The sequence below is a fragment of the Carya illinoinensis genome, chromosome 9 (assembly GCF_018687715.1).
Source record: "Carya illinoinensis cultivar Pawnee chromosome 9, C.illinoinensisPawnee_v1, whole genome shotgun sequence".
NCBI lineage: Eukaryota > Viridiplantae > Streptophyta > Magnoliopsida > Fagales > Juglandaceae > Carya > Carya illinoinensis.
This window is the reverse complement of record NC_056760.1, coordinates 14928135-14946064: the sequence shown is the minus strand read 5'-3', so window position 1 is coordinate 14946064 and position 17930 is coordinate 14928135. Positions and strand designations below refer to the sequence as shown.

The 17930-nt window shown below is 37.7% G+C and overlaps 1 protein-coding gene across 1 annotated transcript; it reads left to right on the top strand.

Annotated features, from left to right (window-relative positions):
* The first annotated feature begins 16671 nt into the window (after window positions 1-16671).
* LOC122276843 lies at window positions 16672-17712 on the top strand. Its single transcript, XM_043086740.1, has 3 exons — window positions 16672-16785; window positions 16888-17366; window positions 17520-17712. The coding sequence occupies exons 1-3, from the start codon at window positions 16672-16674 to the stop codon at window positions 17710-17712; spliced, it is 786 nt and encodes a 261-aa protein (XP_042942674.1).
* Window positions 17713-17930: the final 218 nt, after the last annotated feature.

Below are 17930 nucleotides of genomic sequence, written 5' to 3'. Positions count from 1 at the left end.
GAGTCTGAGGCAGGATTGATCAGCAAGATCCCCATTAGTCCTTGTAGGAGCAATGACTTGTTGACCTGGAGGTGCTCAGCTAATGGTAAGTTCACTGTCAGGAGTGCCTATCATCTACAAGGCTCAATTAAAGAGAACAGAGTGGGACAAACCTCATACCAAACTTCATCCTCAAGCTTCTGGAATAAAGTGTGGGGCATCAAGGCAACTCAAGCTATTAAATCATTCTTCTGGAGAGCAGCAACCGAGTCACTTGCCACAAATCTCAACCTATTCAAAAGAAAAATGGTTGAGTCACCCCTTTGCCTTGTTTTTTACTAGAGCCTGAGTCAATCTCCCATGCATTATGGTCTTGTAATGTAGCCCAAGACGTGTGGTCAATGAGTTCAAGAAGAATTCAGAAATTGAGCTCTCATGCAAGTACATTCAAGGAAATGCTGAAGCCTATCCCTACCTAGTTCCTTCCATTGGAGGTCAGTGAAGTGGTTGTCACGGCAAAAGCAATATGGCACAGAAGAAATACATGGATTTTTGAATAGCAGTTCCAGTCTTCTTCCCAAGTCTCCAAGCAGGTTAGTCATCAGTTGCATTCTATAAAGGCCTGGCTAGAGGGTGAACCAAAACAGCAAAAGTCTTCCAGGTCTCCAAACAACATATGGTCTCCACCCCCCCCCCCCCCCAACCAAACGTTTTTAAAGCCAATTGGAATGCAGCCATTGATAAAGGCAAGTCAAAGTTGGGCATTGGAGTGGCTATTAGGGACTCAGAGGGATAGATTGTTGCGACCCTTTGTTCATCTCTGGACCTGAACTCTGATCCATTGCTAGGTGAAGCAGTAGCTGCTCGGAGAGTGTATTCTAATTGAGGACCTCCTTGTATTCAACATTTGCTTTAATGCATGAAGTACCTTTTCTCAAAAAAAAAAAAAAATGACGTAACAAACAAAAAGTAATAATCTTTAGCATGATACTCGCCCACGATATTTGCCCAGTATATTAATCCCTCTTAGCACGGTATTCACCATACAAACAAGTTTGAAGTTATAACGGTCCGCAATCCAATAAAGATTAAAGAAGATCGAGCCATAAGGCAAATTTTTCCAATTGAATACTCAATCTATATAAATAAGTCAAAACACACACTAAAGATAATTTTATAATCTAAAAATTGAAATGTTCTATATACTCGATTTTCATTAATTTAGGTAGAGAAATACTTTTTGCAGTCGGAAAATGCAGTCGGCGTGCAGTCGTGGAGAAAAAAGTGAATTAATACGGGACCTACATGAAAAAAAAATTATTTTTATAACTTTTTTTTATTCATGTAGGTCCCCTTGAATATAAAATAATTTTTTTATAATTTTTTTTTATTCATTCCGTACAGCTGACTGCACACCAACTGTATTTCTCGACTGTATCTAGCAAAGCCCATTTAAGTATTGGAGGCATCTCTGCCACATCGAACTCCTCCTTATCTTTTTGGTTGCAAGTTGCCAAGGACCTTTTGTGGAAGTACGAAACGCATCCATAACATTTCGCAAAGGGGAAAATATCTAAGTATAATCAAGGGAGGAACAAGCAAATCAATAAAGCCCACTGATATAATCCTAACACGTAGCTGCTAAAAGATTGAAAGAGGTCACGATCGATGGGGAAGTAGCCGTACGTCTGAGAAGTTTGGACCGGGCCACTGGTCCAGTGTTTTGAATCAGGCCACTATCCTAATTCTCGTCTGAGTTAGGCCTGCAAATCCAATCCATGCTGCACTTCTTGTGCTGATCATATCTGGAAAAGCCCACGTTGCCTGACTCCTAATAGCAATAAACACTAGCTCATCTGACCGCCACACGAACTTCATTGAAAAAAAAAAAAAAAAAAGATGGTCGAACTAATTCTTTGACATCATGTGAGACTGTGAGTGCTTGCAAATTTGCAAGCCGCAGTGTCAACAGGTTTCCTACAAAAATATAGAGACAGTTTGCAAATGGGAAGGATTCTCAATCTGGATTTTCAAGAGGATTAATTTATGGTCTAAATTGGATGTAACAGATTTAACGTTGTTGGTATTGTTACATGGTAAGGATGTCGCCACATCATCTAGTTAGTTTGTGTTGGTATCAAGACATGAGACGGGTCTGTTTGGAATTGTGTTAGGAGTTTTAAAATGTATTTAAACAGCCTTAAAAGCTCTTTAAAAAATATTTTTAACTGTTTAAAAGCTATTTTAAAGAAAAAATGATATATTTGATAAATTTATAAAAAGTGCTTTTAATTACCAAAAAAAGCTGAAAGTCTATATTTTTAAAAAGTACCAAATTGAAGCTTTTATCGAAAAGTTCCAGCAGATAACTATATATTTTTAAAAAATTAATGTAACTAATTTTAAAAGTACTTTAGATACATGTTTATCAAATAGTAAACAGCTTTTGAAATATAGAGTTTATTATTTAAGCTATAAACTATAAGCCCTAAAGCTATAAGTTATATTTTCTACCACAATTCCAAATATGCACGTGTTACATATTAAAGTACTTTTTGATCTCAAATAAACTAAAAATTACGTTTGAGGAAAAACAACATTTTGATATTTTTTAAAAACGTGCTTTTTTGAATATTGCAGAACATAATTCAAATTTTAAAAAGACTGTCAATGGACAAAAATACCCATATAACTTTTAGATAATTATAATTTTCAAACTTTCAATAATATAGTCATAATTTTTCAAAAATCAAATAATCATTATTTCTTCTTCAAAAAATACTTTTTTAATTTGTTTTCAAATGAATATAAAATATTTAAAAATATTTTAAACATATGGTTACTAAACAGTAAATAACATTTTAATAGTAGAACTTATATATATTATTTAAGCAATAAGCTATAAGTCCTAAAACTATAAGTTTTATTTTTTACCGCAATCCATGCACATTAAATTTTGGTTTTTCGATAAAAAGTTGATATGCATATTGATATCATGAAACAATCTTTAACAAAGAGGAGTTGGCAAATCATTGGACCACTTGATCTCCAATTGTACTCGATCGCATGGCATGGAGTTTGCCTTTATATCCTTCATTGATTAAATAGTATGTGTGCAGTTCAAGAAGAGCCTCATTTCTATTCTATTATATAAGATTCTATCTAATTGCTACATTATTTTTTCTTGTTTTTGCCGTTAAGTTTTCTTGTTTGTCGTTAAGTTCAGTTTTCCTGTTAATTTACTCTCTCTTTTCTCCTCATTAATTGCATCAGTTCCAAAGTCTCTCATTTCTATTATCTCTCTCTAATTTCTTTCTTTCTCTGAAAGTGCAAAAGGCAGCAGTGCGTCAATTCCAAAGTCTCTCATTTCTCTTATCTCTCTCTTTCTTTCTTTCTTTCTTTCTCTGGAAGTGCAAAAGGCAGTAGTTTTTTTTTTTTTGGCTTCTCTCTCAAAACACATGCATGCAGGTTCAGCTTCTTTTGGTTTTGAGGCATGGACGGAAACGCATGGGAGTTGACGCAACATGCAGAAGGCACCACAACAAGCTTTTTGTTTCTTTCAGATCTGCTAATAAAGAGCAATCGCAGAGCGATAATATATTAAGTAAACCTTGGATGTATATCAGTATACAGCTTGACTTGATTATACTTGAGAATCAGCTTCCTTTTTCTTTTCCTTGACGATTTGTATAAATTCGTTGACTGTGGCTCTGTTTCCTTTCTTCAGCTTTCCTGCAATTACTTTATTATGAACCGAAGACAGATAAGCCCAGCAACAACTCTGTTTTCCTTCACCCAAAACAGAGCAGTCACAACCCCACGTTCAAAATCCTACCACGACCATAGGGAGCCACCATATGAGAAGCCAAGCCACTGCGTCAACAAGCAAACCATCCACACCATTGATCACCTTCAGCAACACCAACAACTAGCTCCACGCACAAACGGCACAACAGTGAAGAACCAAAATTAAAATCAGATGAAAAATGAAAGAAATGAGAAGATGAAGCAATCGGCTCAAGAGAAGGAAGGAAGAAACGAAAACTGAAGAATAGAAGGAAGAAGCAGCATGCGGTTGAAGAAGGAAGAAGAGAAAATAAATAAAACCCTAAGGGCATTGAGGCCGAAACGCATTGTATGGTGTAGGAGCTGGAAAAAGCCCACGGGTTGGGCCTAAAAATTGACTGGGCTTGGGCTCAAAACAGAAAATAGCCGACTAAAAACAAGCCCAATCCGAAAATAAATATCCAATAAAATAATAAGGGCACAATAAAAATAGATAAAAGCTAAATAAAAACACTATAATTCAATATTAATAAAATAAAATAATTAAAGTCTAACAATAAACTAATTAAAGCAGAAAGCAATTTAAATGTAAAATAATAATTAATATCAAGAAAGTACGTTATTTAAATTTCACAATTTTGAAATTACAAAATAATACAACGAAACATACGTTAAATTTAAAACAAGAGAACCACTAATTATAATAATTTAAATAAACATTCATTTAAAATACACGTAAATACAAAGTATCACATCCTCCACCCTTAAATATAAATCTTTAATGTTTACTGTTCAATAAATAAGATTTTTGAAATATTACAAATTTTAACTAGGCAAACGTACTTTGCACGTTGTTCTGACCTAGTAATTTGATGTATATGCACCATGCAGGTGTTATATCAAATCATTAGACCACTTCTTCAAAAACTAATGATCAGTTGATTCATGGAAAAGTATGTCAGATAACGTGAATGGGATTGAGAGATTAAAAGGGGGGGAAAACTTCATACATTCAAAGTGATGCATTTAATCTTGATGAGTTCAAGTAATAGATCAAATTTTGATAAACAAGTTATTAGTTTAGTTGTACAACAATTCTCCCAATATATCTCAGAACCCAATGTTGCTCGATGATTGCTCAATGCGTGTGAAATGAACTCTAATGCCAAGTACGTAGCTCTCTCTCTCTCTCTCTCTCTCTCTCTCTCTCTCTAACATTTCTCTCCATCTTCTCTCTAAACTTTAAGAAGAACCTACTCTAAACTCTCCATAGGAGGTCGGGAGGGAGTATCTCCTTCTCTAATGCTTTCCATAGTCTTTTCTCTTTATTTCTTTATTTTTCTTTTCTTTTCTTTCTCTTTTCTTCAATTAGAACATATTAGATCTATTGCTTTCTAGCTATCAGACCATGCTTGACACGAGCTCCATGTTTGCCTACCGCCGATATTAAAAGCCTAAGTGGAAGTGTTGCCAAAAAAATAGTGCACGCGCCACCCAAGCTATGTGCTGTTTTCATGCGTTGACACATTTTTAGACCACTAACTACTATACATATCGCACGGTTGGGATCTTCACCTCTAGATCTATTGGATACGAGTCACTCCACCCTAACCTAGTTGGTGCGTGGGGCCCACACGTTAGTGTTGTGCATTCCTTCATTGAGGCACTGCCAATTTGTGCTGCCCAATTTTAAATATCCAACTATGTTTCATCTTTTCCAACCCAAGAATTTAGATGAGAGGATGTGGAGATTTTTTTGAACAACTTTGGATTATATATGTAATGCCCCATACCCGGAGGTCCAAGGAGATAGTTTCTGGTACATAAAAATCATCTCCTAACAATAAAAATATATATACTCCAAAGACTTTATAACCATAAACTTATTTATTCAGACTAAATGTAGATGGTTTCTCTAAAAGGACCTCATCATAATGAACCAACAAATAACAATTTCACAGGTCTCAATAATTTATCAACATCCTAATAAACCAAATAAACATAATGAGATCCAATCTATTGAATAAAATCCTCTAATAGTAATAGTACACTTAGGTACCAAATCTTCAACTAATCTTGCCCACGCTTTTTATTCCTGATTCTTGATTAAGCCATCAAAATCATATGAAAAATATTGTGAAAATAATGAGTGAGTTATTAACAACTCAGTAAATAATGAACATATGCTAGTATGTAAATATAAGCCATTTACAGAGTATATAATGCAAAATAAAATATTTTTACTTTTAGAATGTAGAACAAAACATATTATTAAAATATCAAAGCGAGTATTTATGTACAAAAGTCATTGGGCATAGCATAACTGAATATCATCTTATCATCATATGGGCAACATAATATCGGAGCATAGACTATGTTTAACCCCCGTGATAGCGTAATGCTATCCCTGGTGGCCAAATTGGTCAGAAATAGAAGTGAATCTTCCCTCGATAAAATTAACTCTTATAATCTATTTGTAACGCCCCTGATCCCAGAAGTCTAAGGAGTTAACTCATGTTTCCTGATAATCATCTTCAACAATGCTAATATATTTTCCTAACAAAAATTTTATGTGCAGTCACTTTTACACACTCCACTAATGTGATTAGTTGAGTATTAAAATAAAATTGATATAGTCAATCACATCAGTAGAGTGCGCAGGGAGTACGCACAAGTGACTATATGTAGCATTATTCTTTTCCTAATTCAAAATATATATTTCCAAAGGCTCCAAATAGAATATAAATTTACCTAATTCAATTAACTACACATATTTATCTATCAAATTCTCAATACAATAAACCAAATAAAATAGATCAACTGCTCCACATATCCCAATAACATAATAAAATGAACTAGAATTTATATAAGTCTCCATAAAATGAACTACTAAATAAAATAAATCCCCCAATAGCAATAGTACCCTGAGGTACTCAACTCCTATCCTCACCTAATCTTGCCCACACATTCTATTACTAATTATTAGCTGAACCATCAAAGTCATCTAAAATATTGTAGAGATAGATGGTAAGCTATCAACAATTCAATAAGCACAAAACATATACTAGTATCTATACACAAGCATTTACAGAATCTAAAATACAGAACAAAATATTTTTACTTTCAGAATACAGAGATCAATACATGTTATCAAAAATATCAGAGAGAGCTAAAAAATCTTCTTATTCAAAAGTATCATCTGGTATAGCATAACTGAGCATCATCATCATCATATTATAGCATCATATCATAATAGAGGCCATGTTTAACCCCTGCGGATAGCCAAGTAGGACATAAATCACTCTATCACCAAGTGTTGTGCACTCAAACAGAGGCCACTACTATAACCTATAGCAAGGTCGTATATCACTACTATTACCTGTGATAGGTCGTATACCAATATTATTACCCGTTTCAGAGTTGTATACAACTATTATCATTCATGACGAGGTCTTAATGTTTATCAAAAAGTCAGAAAGTCATGTCAAATGTTTATCAAATGCCACGTCATATCAAAACATAGTACTAAACATATTTAGATCATTTCATATATTCAAAAACAGATTCAGAATATTTTCACATCACATGCACAAATTTTTAAATTTCATATTCCTTCTTTTTGTATAGTTCAGAAACAGAATATCAAAAATTTGCTCATGTCTATACCAGTCTTGACATAAAATACTCTCTTCTTATATAGAGCTTCATGAGTAATGAAAACACATGATTGAAGTTATTTTTAAATTTCTTTAAAAAAATGCATAATTTCAAAATCAACCTCAGTCTATTTGTTTTATGCAAAATCCAGCATAGGAACCCTACTTACCTAACTCTCGTAGTGTATTGTCAAAATCTTGAGTCTGAACTCTAGCAATCTCAATATCTATACTAAAGAATAAGTACTGATATGTTAATAATCTACACAAATACCAAACCTACTCAAATACAGCAACTACTCAATTCTAATGGTGGATTAACATAAGCCCATAATTAGTAGGTAAGTCCTCATACACCATTAAGCAAAACCACTATATCTTCAAGCCAAACAACTCACACTCGACATGTCAAATGACCCAACAACCGTGACTATTACGACACAAGGACATCAAGCATAACAATCACATTTTCCAACAATTAAAACAATCCAACCAGTCATTCCTAGTTATACAGTGTGCATAAAAACTCAACCAACGGTACACGTCAAACCAAACAACCACATATTAACCCGAACAAACATATATCAACTCAATATCAACCAAACAGTCCACCCTTCAAACCCTTCAAACCAACAACTCAACCCCACAACAACACACATCAAGTCTTCTCTACTCACAACTCCACAAATTTGAGACTTCTAACATATCAAACAGAAACCAATGAGAAACAACACCATTTATAGATTCTAACATTCAACATAACTCATTTAAAATTTCAAAAACTTTCAAACATTCATAGCACTTGTGTAACATATTCCGAATGTGTGCCTAATATTTTGAATATTGTATCTAATCACGTGTAATGACCTTGTGGAATTAGAGGGTGAAACAACACTATCTAGGACGTTGGAGAAGTCCTGTGATATAAAGTAGTACGTTAGATCCAAATTTAAATCAGTGGTACTGTACGATAGGGTAGCCTCTATGAGGGGTCATGTGACAAAACTCACCAAAAAAGGGAAAAATATGTGACGGTGTTGGCTGAGATGAACTCATGGCAGTGTCTGCTTCGACAATAGAAACTCCACACAAGGGGCTTTAACGTATTGGTAATCTAACGCGATCACATCAATCTCGCTGATAATTTCAAACAATTACATCAGTGAACCAAGAGAGAGAGAAAGAGAACCTACAAGGGTGGGGCATGAAAGAAATATAAGTGACATCGTCTGGCTTGGTCATGCACGATGGGGAGAAAAAATATGTGGAAAAGATTGTGAGTGAAAATCAAAGTGTGCGCGCGCGAGTGAAAATAGACAATGCGTGAAAGAATGGCTTATAACCACTCGACACTATTTCGGTGAGGAGACTCGATGGCGATACAAATTTTGAAAGCCCCCAAATTGCTATACAACCGAATCACCCAAAATTACAAAAATTCATAAGTAAGGGAAAGATAATGTGATTTTCACTTAGAGAGAGAGAGAGAGAGAGAGAGAGAGAGAGAGTGTGTGTGTGTGTGTGTGTGTGTGTGTGTGTGTGTGTGTGTGTGTGTGTTTTGAGAGGAGAATGAGGATGAGGCAAAATGAAAAGAAACTGTAAGGACGTGGGAAGATAGGCAATGGGAAGAGAAAAATCTGGGAGTGGGGAAGGAAGTGTCGGGAAGAAGAAAACTGAAAAGGGAGAGGGGACATACCCAAACGATGCAGTTTGGGGGTCTTTATGGTTAGGATCTTCATGGGCCTGGGCTTGTGTTGTGGACTTGGGCCCTGAGTATTACATCACCACAATAATTTATGGGCCTAGGATCTTTTCAAAATTATCTAACTAATCTAATTTAGGCTTCTAAAATATTGGCCCTTGATATTTTTCAAAATCATCAACTACACCTTAGCAATTTTAAAATAAAGTTTCGAGCCTGTGGGACTAACTAAATTTTAATAAAATTAACTTGTCTAATATGGCCCATCAAACATATTTTAGGCCCATTAATTTATCCATCTTCATTCCTAATAAATTTTTGGTCAAGTCATTACAAGATAATTGCTAGATCTTTTTTTGGGGATTAGAATCGGATATGAAAAATTCACTAATTGGATTACAAAATCGTTGTTTTAGTGGACACTTTCATGGCTTGGCCGGGGAGTGAGGAACATGAGTCCTAGCCTAATTTCTTGGATTCCTTGTCTATTTAGTTATTAAAATGATTTTTTTGTTAAAAATATTTGATTTATTCTTAACAGATTATCATTGATGACAAGTGGTAATTTTTGATCAAGTCATGTGTTTTTCGTTAATGTTGATGGATAAAAAAATTGATAGAGGGACTTTTTTTTTTTTTTTTCCCCTAAGCAAGTGAATTTCATTAAACTATAAAGCTGATACATGAGGAAGGGGTGGGGTTTCCTAACAAAAGCCCCAAAGCAATAAATAACAGTGCGAAGTGGTGGAAAAAAGATAAAAAAGGGGTTTATTTGGAGATTGGTTGGTCCTTACCCATGCCCTATAAAAGGACGCGTCTTATAAAAAGATGGATAAAAGGTGTTCGTAAAAATGCGAACAAATGGACCATCGTTGGAGATAGTGGAACCTCCGCTGGAAGTGGAGAAGGTGGCGGGTGCACTGTCACTTGTTGTCATGAGATGTTTTTTGGAGATGTCAAACGTTCCCTCCTGCAAGATCACTGGTAGGGAAAGCAGTAACATAGGGTAGTAGCTGGATACTGTTGAGTCGCCGATGGTGGCACATGCAAGACACGCGTGTTAGACCCTCTAGAAAAGTGGCCCCAGGCTAAGTCTTGACACACTCATTGACATGCCTAATCGGCACCCCTGATGAGCCACCAGCATTTCATGGCCCATGCCATGGGCCATTTTCAGCACGGGTCAGCACCAATCAAGCCGTGGGCCCTACGGCCAGATGTATATTATTATTTTATTATGTGATTTCCTTATTCTAGTATTTATATATTTCCTTATTTTCTTATTTTGGTACTACTAGGAATTACTTCTTTATGCTAGTATTACTAGAAATTATTTCCTTATTCAAGTACCATTAGGAGTCTCCCCATTGTAAGCCTATATAAAGGCCACCTTAGTCCCATTTTGATTATCTTTTGACAAATTCCTTTGTGGACGACTTATTTGTTCTTGAGATCTCCTTCGGTGCTTGGCATTTGGGCTATTTGGGTGCAACCTGTGTGAATTTCAAAAAGAAATTCAACACCTTGACGTTTGTGGATGGGTGTTGATTCAATTATCAATCTTATGAGCAAGTTTGTTTCTCTTTTCTATTATTGAGTTGCATTCTTGTTATTTATTTGTTACTTGCATTATTCTTATTGCAATTGACATTATACACCACGCCCCATTTATCCCCTTGATAGATCTACCATTCCAACACACTAGATCTACTTTTCCAAGAAGATCTAGCTTTGTTGGAGTCTTCCGTTCACTTTTCCTTCACTTTCCTACCATCCAAACACTATATTAGCCTCCATACAACCTTCCATAATCCTAGATCTAATTCTTTTCATCATAAAACCCTAGATCTAAACTAGATCTAGTGCCTCCATATTTCCTGCACAAAGCCCTAGCCTCCATAAGGATTTCCTATATTTTAGGAAATCTTAAACCGTAGCCTCACTTCTATAATTACCAAAATACCATCCAAGGGGGGTACCTACCATAGCAAGATCTCACCATTTGGTCATCATCATACCATACACCACATCATTCCATCAAGATCCCAATTCACAAACCACAATACCAATCATCCATATTCACCAAATCTCATCACTCAAAACTAGTACTCAAGTAAAAGGCAAGCAAGAAGGATAGGTTCATCGGTCATAGTTAGGTGAAGCGGATTTAGAGAACCATAGTGTTTACGGACTAGAACGAGATCTCTAACATTAATTGGTACTTTCATTGAGAGTCTTCCTTTGCTTGGAGATCAAGAGAAGTCCTTATCATGCAAGAGGGTACATCGAGGCCCAAGAGGCCAAGTGGTTCCCATAGGGACCGAATTGAAGTGCTTGAAGGACAAAGTACACGGACCCATAGCGTCCTTGATGAGGTCATGACTAGCTTGGCTGAATTAAGGATGACCATGAATGTGAGCAACCGAAACAATGAGGAAAATAGAAGGGCCATTGAAAGTTTGAGAAGAGAAATGCATGAAGACATGGAAAGATTTGAAAGGAGATTAGCCAAAGGGCGTGGCCAAGGGCCACCACCCAATCCCAATAAACCAAGGCACGATGCCTTTGTTGATGGGGTTGAGACAAGTGTTACCGAATCCATGCATGAGCCACAAGGGGGCGAGTTTATAAGAGGTGGTCGTGTTGCGAATGACCATGTAGCAGTTGAGAGATGGGTCCAGAATCAGGAACAACGCACTAGATCCCCTAGTGTAAGAGAAGTACCACAAGATGTGAGATTTCAAGGGCCACAAAGAGAAGAAGACCATGAGACCGAATATGCTCATGAAAGAGAGAGGCCTTACGATCGTGGAGATCACCATGAAAGAAGACGTCATCACCATGATAGAGATAAAGGGCATTATGGGAGACAATATGATAATGAGTACCATGATGATAGAAGAGGAAACCAGGCTTATGACAGGGGACCAAAGAGGCCAAAAGTGGACTTTCCCAAATTCAATAGGGGAGATCCATATGAGTGGCTGGGCAAGGTAGATCGTTACTTCCGCTCCTATGAGGTACCTAAAGAATAGAGGGTATCAACGGCTTGTTTATATTTAGAAGGAAGAGTAAGCAAATGGTGGCGTTGGATCCAGGATCAATATGAGAAAGAGAGGAAGAGCTTGGGATGGATGGCTTTCGAAAAAGAGTTCCTCATGCAATTTGGGCCATCTGATACCATTAACCATCATGGGCAACTTGCTAAGTTAAGGCAAAGTGCATAGTTACATTGAAGAGTTTAGGCAACTACAAACTCTTGTGAGAGGGTGGTCCGAGGAGGTCCTTGTGGACACGTTTGTGGATGGGTTAAAGTCTTGGATAGTCAAGGAAATTAAGTTGAAGAAATCCTCTAAGATTCAAGAAGCTATGAGGATGGCAGAGATCCTAGAAGAGAGCACTAATATAGAGAAACATCAACCTAAGGAAATGGAGAGTAAGGTTACTATACCCTTGCAAACCAATGTTTCTTGGAAATGCAAAGAGGAAATGGGAAGTGCTTCTAAATCTAAGCCACTTGAAGTAAAGAAGCTTTCAAGAGAGGAGATACAAGATAGAATAAAAAAGAGCATTTATTTTAAGTGTAGAGAAAAATAGGGCATAGGGCACAAATGTAGGTCGAGGCAAGTGTACATGTTGATTGATGAGAGAAGCCAGGAAGATGATGATGGTTATTTTGTGGAATCCTCTAACCAAAAGTACAACCAAGAGGAGACCAAAGTGAATGAAAATTATGATGAGGCCGAATTGTCCTTTAATACCTTGATGGGGACCCAAAAACATACCTCCATGAGGGTAATGGCATGGATATGACCAATTGAAGTCCCTTTGTTGGTAGATAGTGGCTCCACATACAATTTCATCAACTCCACCCTTGTTGCCAAAGTTGGGTTGAATCCGATTGCTATAGAGCTATTTGAGGTAAAGATAGCTAGTGGAGACAAGATGAAATGTGAATGGCTAGTGAAAGAAGCAAAAATAAATGTGCAAGGAGTGCAGTAGTGGCGGATTTACATATACTTCCTTTGGTAGAGCTTGATATTGTATTGGGCAATCCATGGCTCAAGGGCCTGGGAAGGGTAGTGCTTGATTACAACAAAAGGACCATGGAATTTAAGCTAGGGTCCAAGAAGAATGTATGGGTAACTTTAGCATCAAATGAGGCCAAGTCAGGTGAGGTCTCAATATTAGAAAAGTTGGGCAAAGGAGGGGCACATTGTTTTGCCACGGAGATGGCTAAGGAAGAGAATGAGGAGAAGGTATGGACATTTCCTCAATTTATCCTTGAGGGCAAGGATGTGCTTGAAGGGAGGGGGCATGTTAGACCTTCTAGAAAAGTGGCCCCGGGCCAAGCCTTGACACTCAATGACATGCCTAGTCGGCACCCCTAATGAGCCACCAGCATGCCATGACCTATGTCATGGGCCATTTTTAGCACGGACCAGCACCAATCAAGCCGTGGGCCCCACGACCAGAATTATATTATTATTTTATTATGTGATTTCCTTATTTTAGTACTATTAGGAATTACTTCCTTATGCTAGTATTACTAGGAATTATTTTCTTATTCAAGTACTATTAAGAGTCTCCCCATTGTAAGCTTATATAAAGGCCACCCTAGTCCCATTTTGATTATCTTTTGACAAATTCCTTTGGGACGGCTTATTTGTTTTTGAGATCTCCTTCGGTGCTTAGCACTTGGGCTATTTGGGTGCAACCTGTGTGAATTTCAAATAGAGATTCAACACCTTGATGTTTGTGGACGGGTGTTGATTCAATTATCAATCTTATGAGCAAGTTTATTTCTCTTTTTCATTATTGAGTTGCATTCTTGTTATTTATTTGTTACTTGCATTATTCTTATTGCAATTAACATTATACATCACGCCCCATCTATCCGCTTGATAGATCTACTATTCTAACATACTAGATCTACTTTTTCAAGAAGATCTAACTTTGTTGGAGTCTTCCATTCACTTTTCCTTCACTTTCCTACCATCCAAACATTATATTAGCCTCCATACAACCTTCCATAATCCTAGATCTAATTCTTTTCATCATAAAACCCTAGATCTAAACTAGATCTAGTGCCTCCATATTTCCTGCACAAAGCCCTAGCCTCCATAAGGATTTCCTATATTTTAGGAAATCTTAAACCGTAGCCTCACTTCCATAATTACCAAAATATCACCCAAGGGGGGTGCCTACCATAGCAAGATCTCACCATTCGGCCATCATCATACCATATACCATATCATTCCATCAAGATCTCAATTTACAAACCACAACACCAATCATCCATATTCACCAAATCTCATCACTCAAAACTAGTACTCAAGTAAAAGGCAAGCAAGAAGGATAGGCTTATCGGTCATAGTTGGGTGAAGCGGATCTAGATAATCATAGTATTTAGGGACTAGACCGAGGTCCCTAACAACGCGCCACCTGGAGAGGTGAATGGATGGACTGATTCGAAGGATCAGAGACCTATGAGATTGGCAGAGTTGTGCGTGGCTTCAAAGGCCGCTCCAAGACACGGTTGCACGTGGGAGACGCACATGACAAGGTCTGTGAGTGCGTCGAACGCTCCTAGCTGAAAGACAGATTTCTTCCGTGAGATTGAAGATTGGCGGCTGGAGATAGATAATAGTAGGCGTGTGTTGGTTGGAGGAAATTGGAAAATAGTAGATCAGCAAGTTTTGACATTAGAGAGAAAAAACTATGAAAAAGTCTAGGAAAATAAACAAAAGTAGGAAAGGAGAATACAATAGAGCCGTGGTGGCTGGCTAGGGGAGGAGGTGGTCGGAGCCAAAGATCTGAACCCCCTCTGCCAAGTGGAAGGGATAGAATCCTATAGATTGAGAGAAAAAGCTTCTGGGTCGAGAGAAAAGAGAAACTTCAATTGAGAGAGGGACTTATTTCCAAGTAAATAAAATTGGTGTTATTTCTATGAAAAATACTAGAGCTAATTCAAAGATAAGTATAACATAATGGGCATTTTTTTCAAAAGACTTTTTTACCCTTTTTTTCTCTCAACGTGAGCGCATAGGGTTTCTTCATGCATGGCTGCCGCTGATGGCCTCCAGGCCAATTCGACCGTTGCTCCACGCCTCAAATCATTCACAGATATGGTTTTAGAATCTCCTCAACCCATTCCTGAGGTCGTGGTTTCCTTCAGATCACATAAAACTGTTAACGGTGAGGTATGTGTGCTTTTTTCAAAGGATGAACTGGATAGATCGGCTATTCCTTTTCAATTCTCTCTGGTTTTAAAGTTTCTACGACAAATACCTTCCCTGGATTCCATCAGATCATTCATCAAAGCCAGATGAGGATTGTTGAACCAATCAATCGTCTCATTGATGCGTAAGCCACGAAACGTTTTCGTGCGTCTATCGTTGAAGGAAGATTTTGTGAAGGCTTTTGCACGTGAGAGCTGTGAGATCAATGGCGTTCCATATAGAGTTTTTCACTGGACCACCGACTTTCATGAAGAACAAGAACCTATTCGCGTCTCGGTGTGGATTACATTGCCGGGTCTTCCTCCAAACTTCTTCCATGAGTCCTTTCTTCGCAGCATTACGGCTCCAATCGGCAGATTTCTTAAAAGGGATAATCCCACTCGATGCGCTACTCGCACGGATGGAGCCAGACTATGCGTAGAGATGGATGTTACTAAAGAACCGATCAAAGCCCTGTGGATAGGTACACCAGAAATCCTCAAAGTTTTTATCAGACCATAAAATTTGAGACTCTACCTGCTTATTGTTTAAGATGCCACGTCCAAGGTCATAATGCTAAGACTTGCAAATGGGAAGGGAAAAAACAGAATGTAAAGTTGAAGGAAACATTTGAGAAAGAAAAGCCGACTCTGACCTGGGTGATCAAGGAAAAGAAAGACGAGCATCCTACCGATATAGAGCAAAAAGGTGAGTCTAATAAGATGGGTGAAAAACCGGTGCATGAGATAGGAACCCAGTCTAATGATCTCAATCTAGAAAACTCGAAAAGGGAGGGTCATATGAAAGAAGTTGAAGATGGAGAGGTTGAAGATACATCTGCAGGGACTACTAATGTATTAGATGTTAACCAGGTCGATCCTGAGATTTCTACAGATGTTGCTACAGCAGTTAACGAGATGGCCGTTCATATGGAGGGGTTACATGATGATCCAATTCTTGAAGGCTCACGGCATATAGTTGACCAAGAAGAGTTGGAAACGGGATTTACTTCGCATATGAGTGCTGCAAATACTGATGTAACTCTTGTTGAGGAAGCACACACGTTGAACCAAGTCATACCAACCATAGATGGAATTATTGCCCAAGACGGAAGTGACCCAGCCTACGTAGATATGGAACATGACCGTGATGTTTCTGATGGGCACATTTACTCAGATACAGATTCAGAAGAGGTCCTGGAACATATAGCTAAGAACAAACTTGCGGCATCGGAGTCGGATATTCAATCGGAAAAAGAATGTCACAGGAAAGGAATTAAATTAAGTGGTTCATCTAGGGTTGTAAGCAAGCCCTCTCGCCTTAATTTATGAAGATCTCTTACTTGTATTGGAATGCTCGGGGTGTTGGTACGTCGAGGAAGCGGCTTAAAAAATTGGTATCGAAGCTCCATCCTAAACTACTTGCTATTGCTGAGCCTATGGTTAGTAATTCTCGTTTAGATGTGTGCCGTGATAGATTGGGTTTTGATTGATGTTGCTCTAATTTTGATGATGGAGGAAAATTATGGTTGTTTTGGTCTCAGGATTTAAATCTAGTTGTTGATTCTATGGGAGACCAATTTTTGACTGTTCATATCAATAGTCTGAATGATCTTTGCATTACTTTTGTTTATGCAAAATGCTCCTACTTGGAGCATAGGCGTCTGTGGGGTTCGTTGATGGATGCTAATACTCATAATTTACCTTGGATGGTGCTGGGAGATTTTAATATTATCATAAATGACTTGGAGAGAAGAGGGGGTAGGCCACCGTTGACATTGGCCATGGAGGAGTTTAATGGTTGGGTGGATTCTTGTGGGATCCTTGATATGCCTTTCCGTGGAAATTCTCTATCTTGGTGTAACGGTCATTTAGGAAATTCCAGGCACTGGGCTCGACTTGATCGGTTTTTCCTTAATATAGCTGCCTTAGCAGTTTTTCCCGATGCTAATATGGAATACTTGGCACGCACCTCTTCTGATCATGCACCTATGGCGGTTTCGCTGGAAAATCAGCTTGTGAGGTATGGCTATCATTCTTTTAAATTTTAGCAAATGTGGGTATCTCATGCTTAATTTTTTGATTGTGTCTTGAATTCCTGGAATGGTGATGTTGTTGGGGGGTCTTGTTTATATATGCTTGTTACTAAGCTCAAAAGACTTAAAATTGTTTTGAGAGCTTGGAACAAGCAAATTTTTAGTAGAACTGAAACTCATATAGCGGAACTTGAGGATCGGATAAAGGGCTTGGAAGTTAGATTACCATCTGATTACTCGAACGAGGTGGAGGATGATCTTGTTGCTACCCAGCTGGATCTTTCAGCGTGGCTGGACAAGGAAGAACAACGCTTAGCCCAAATTGCTAAATAAGGCTGGATTCAAAAGGGTGAAGCAAATTCTATTTTTTTCCGTGCTGTTAGTCATCGAAATCATAAAGAGGTTATAGAGATGAAACTAGAGGATGATACTATTCTCTCCTCTCCAGAGCAGATTCACGAAGGGGCTATATCCTATTTTTCTCAATTCTTGCAGGCTGGTAAACGCTGTCAAGAGCCTAACCTGGGGAATTTAGTCCAACCTATTATTTC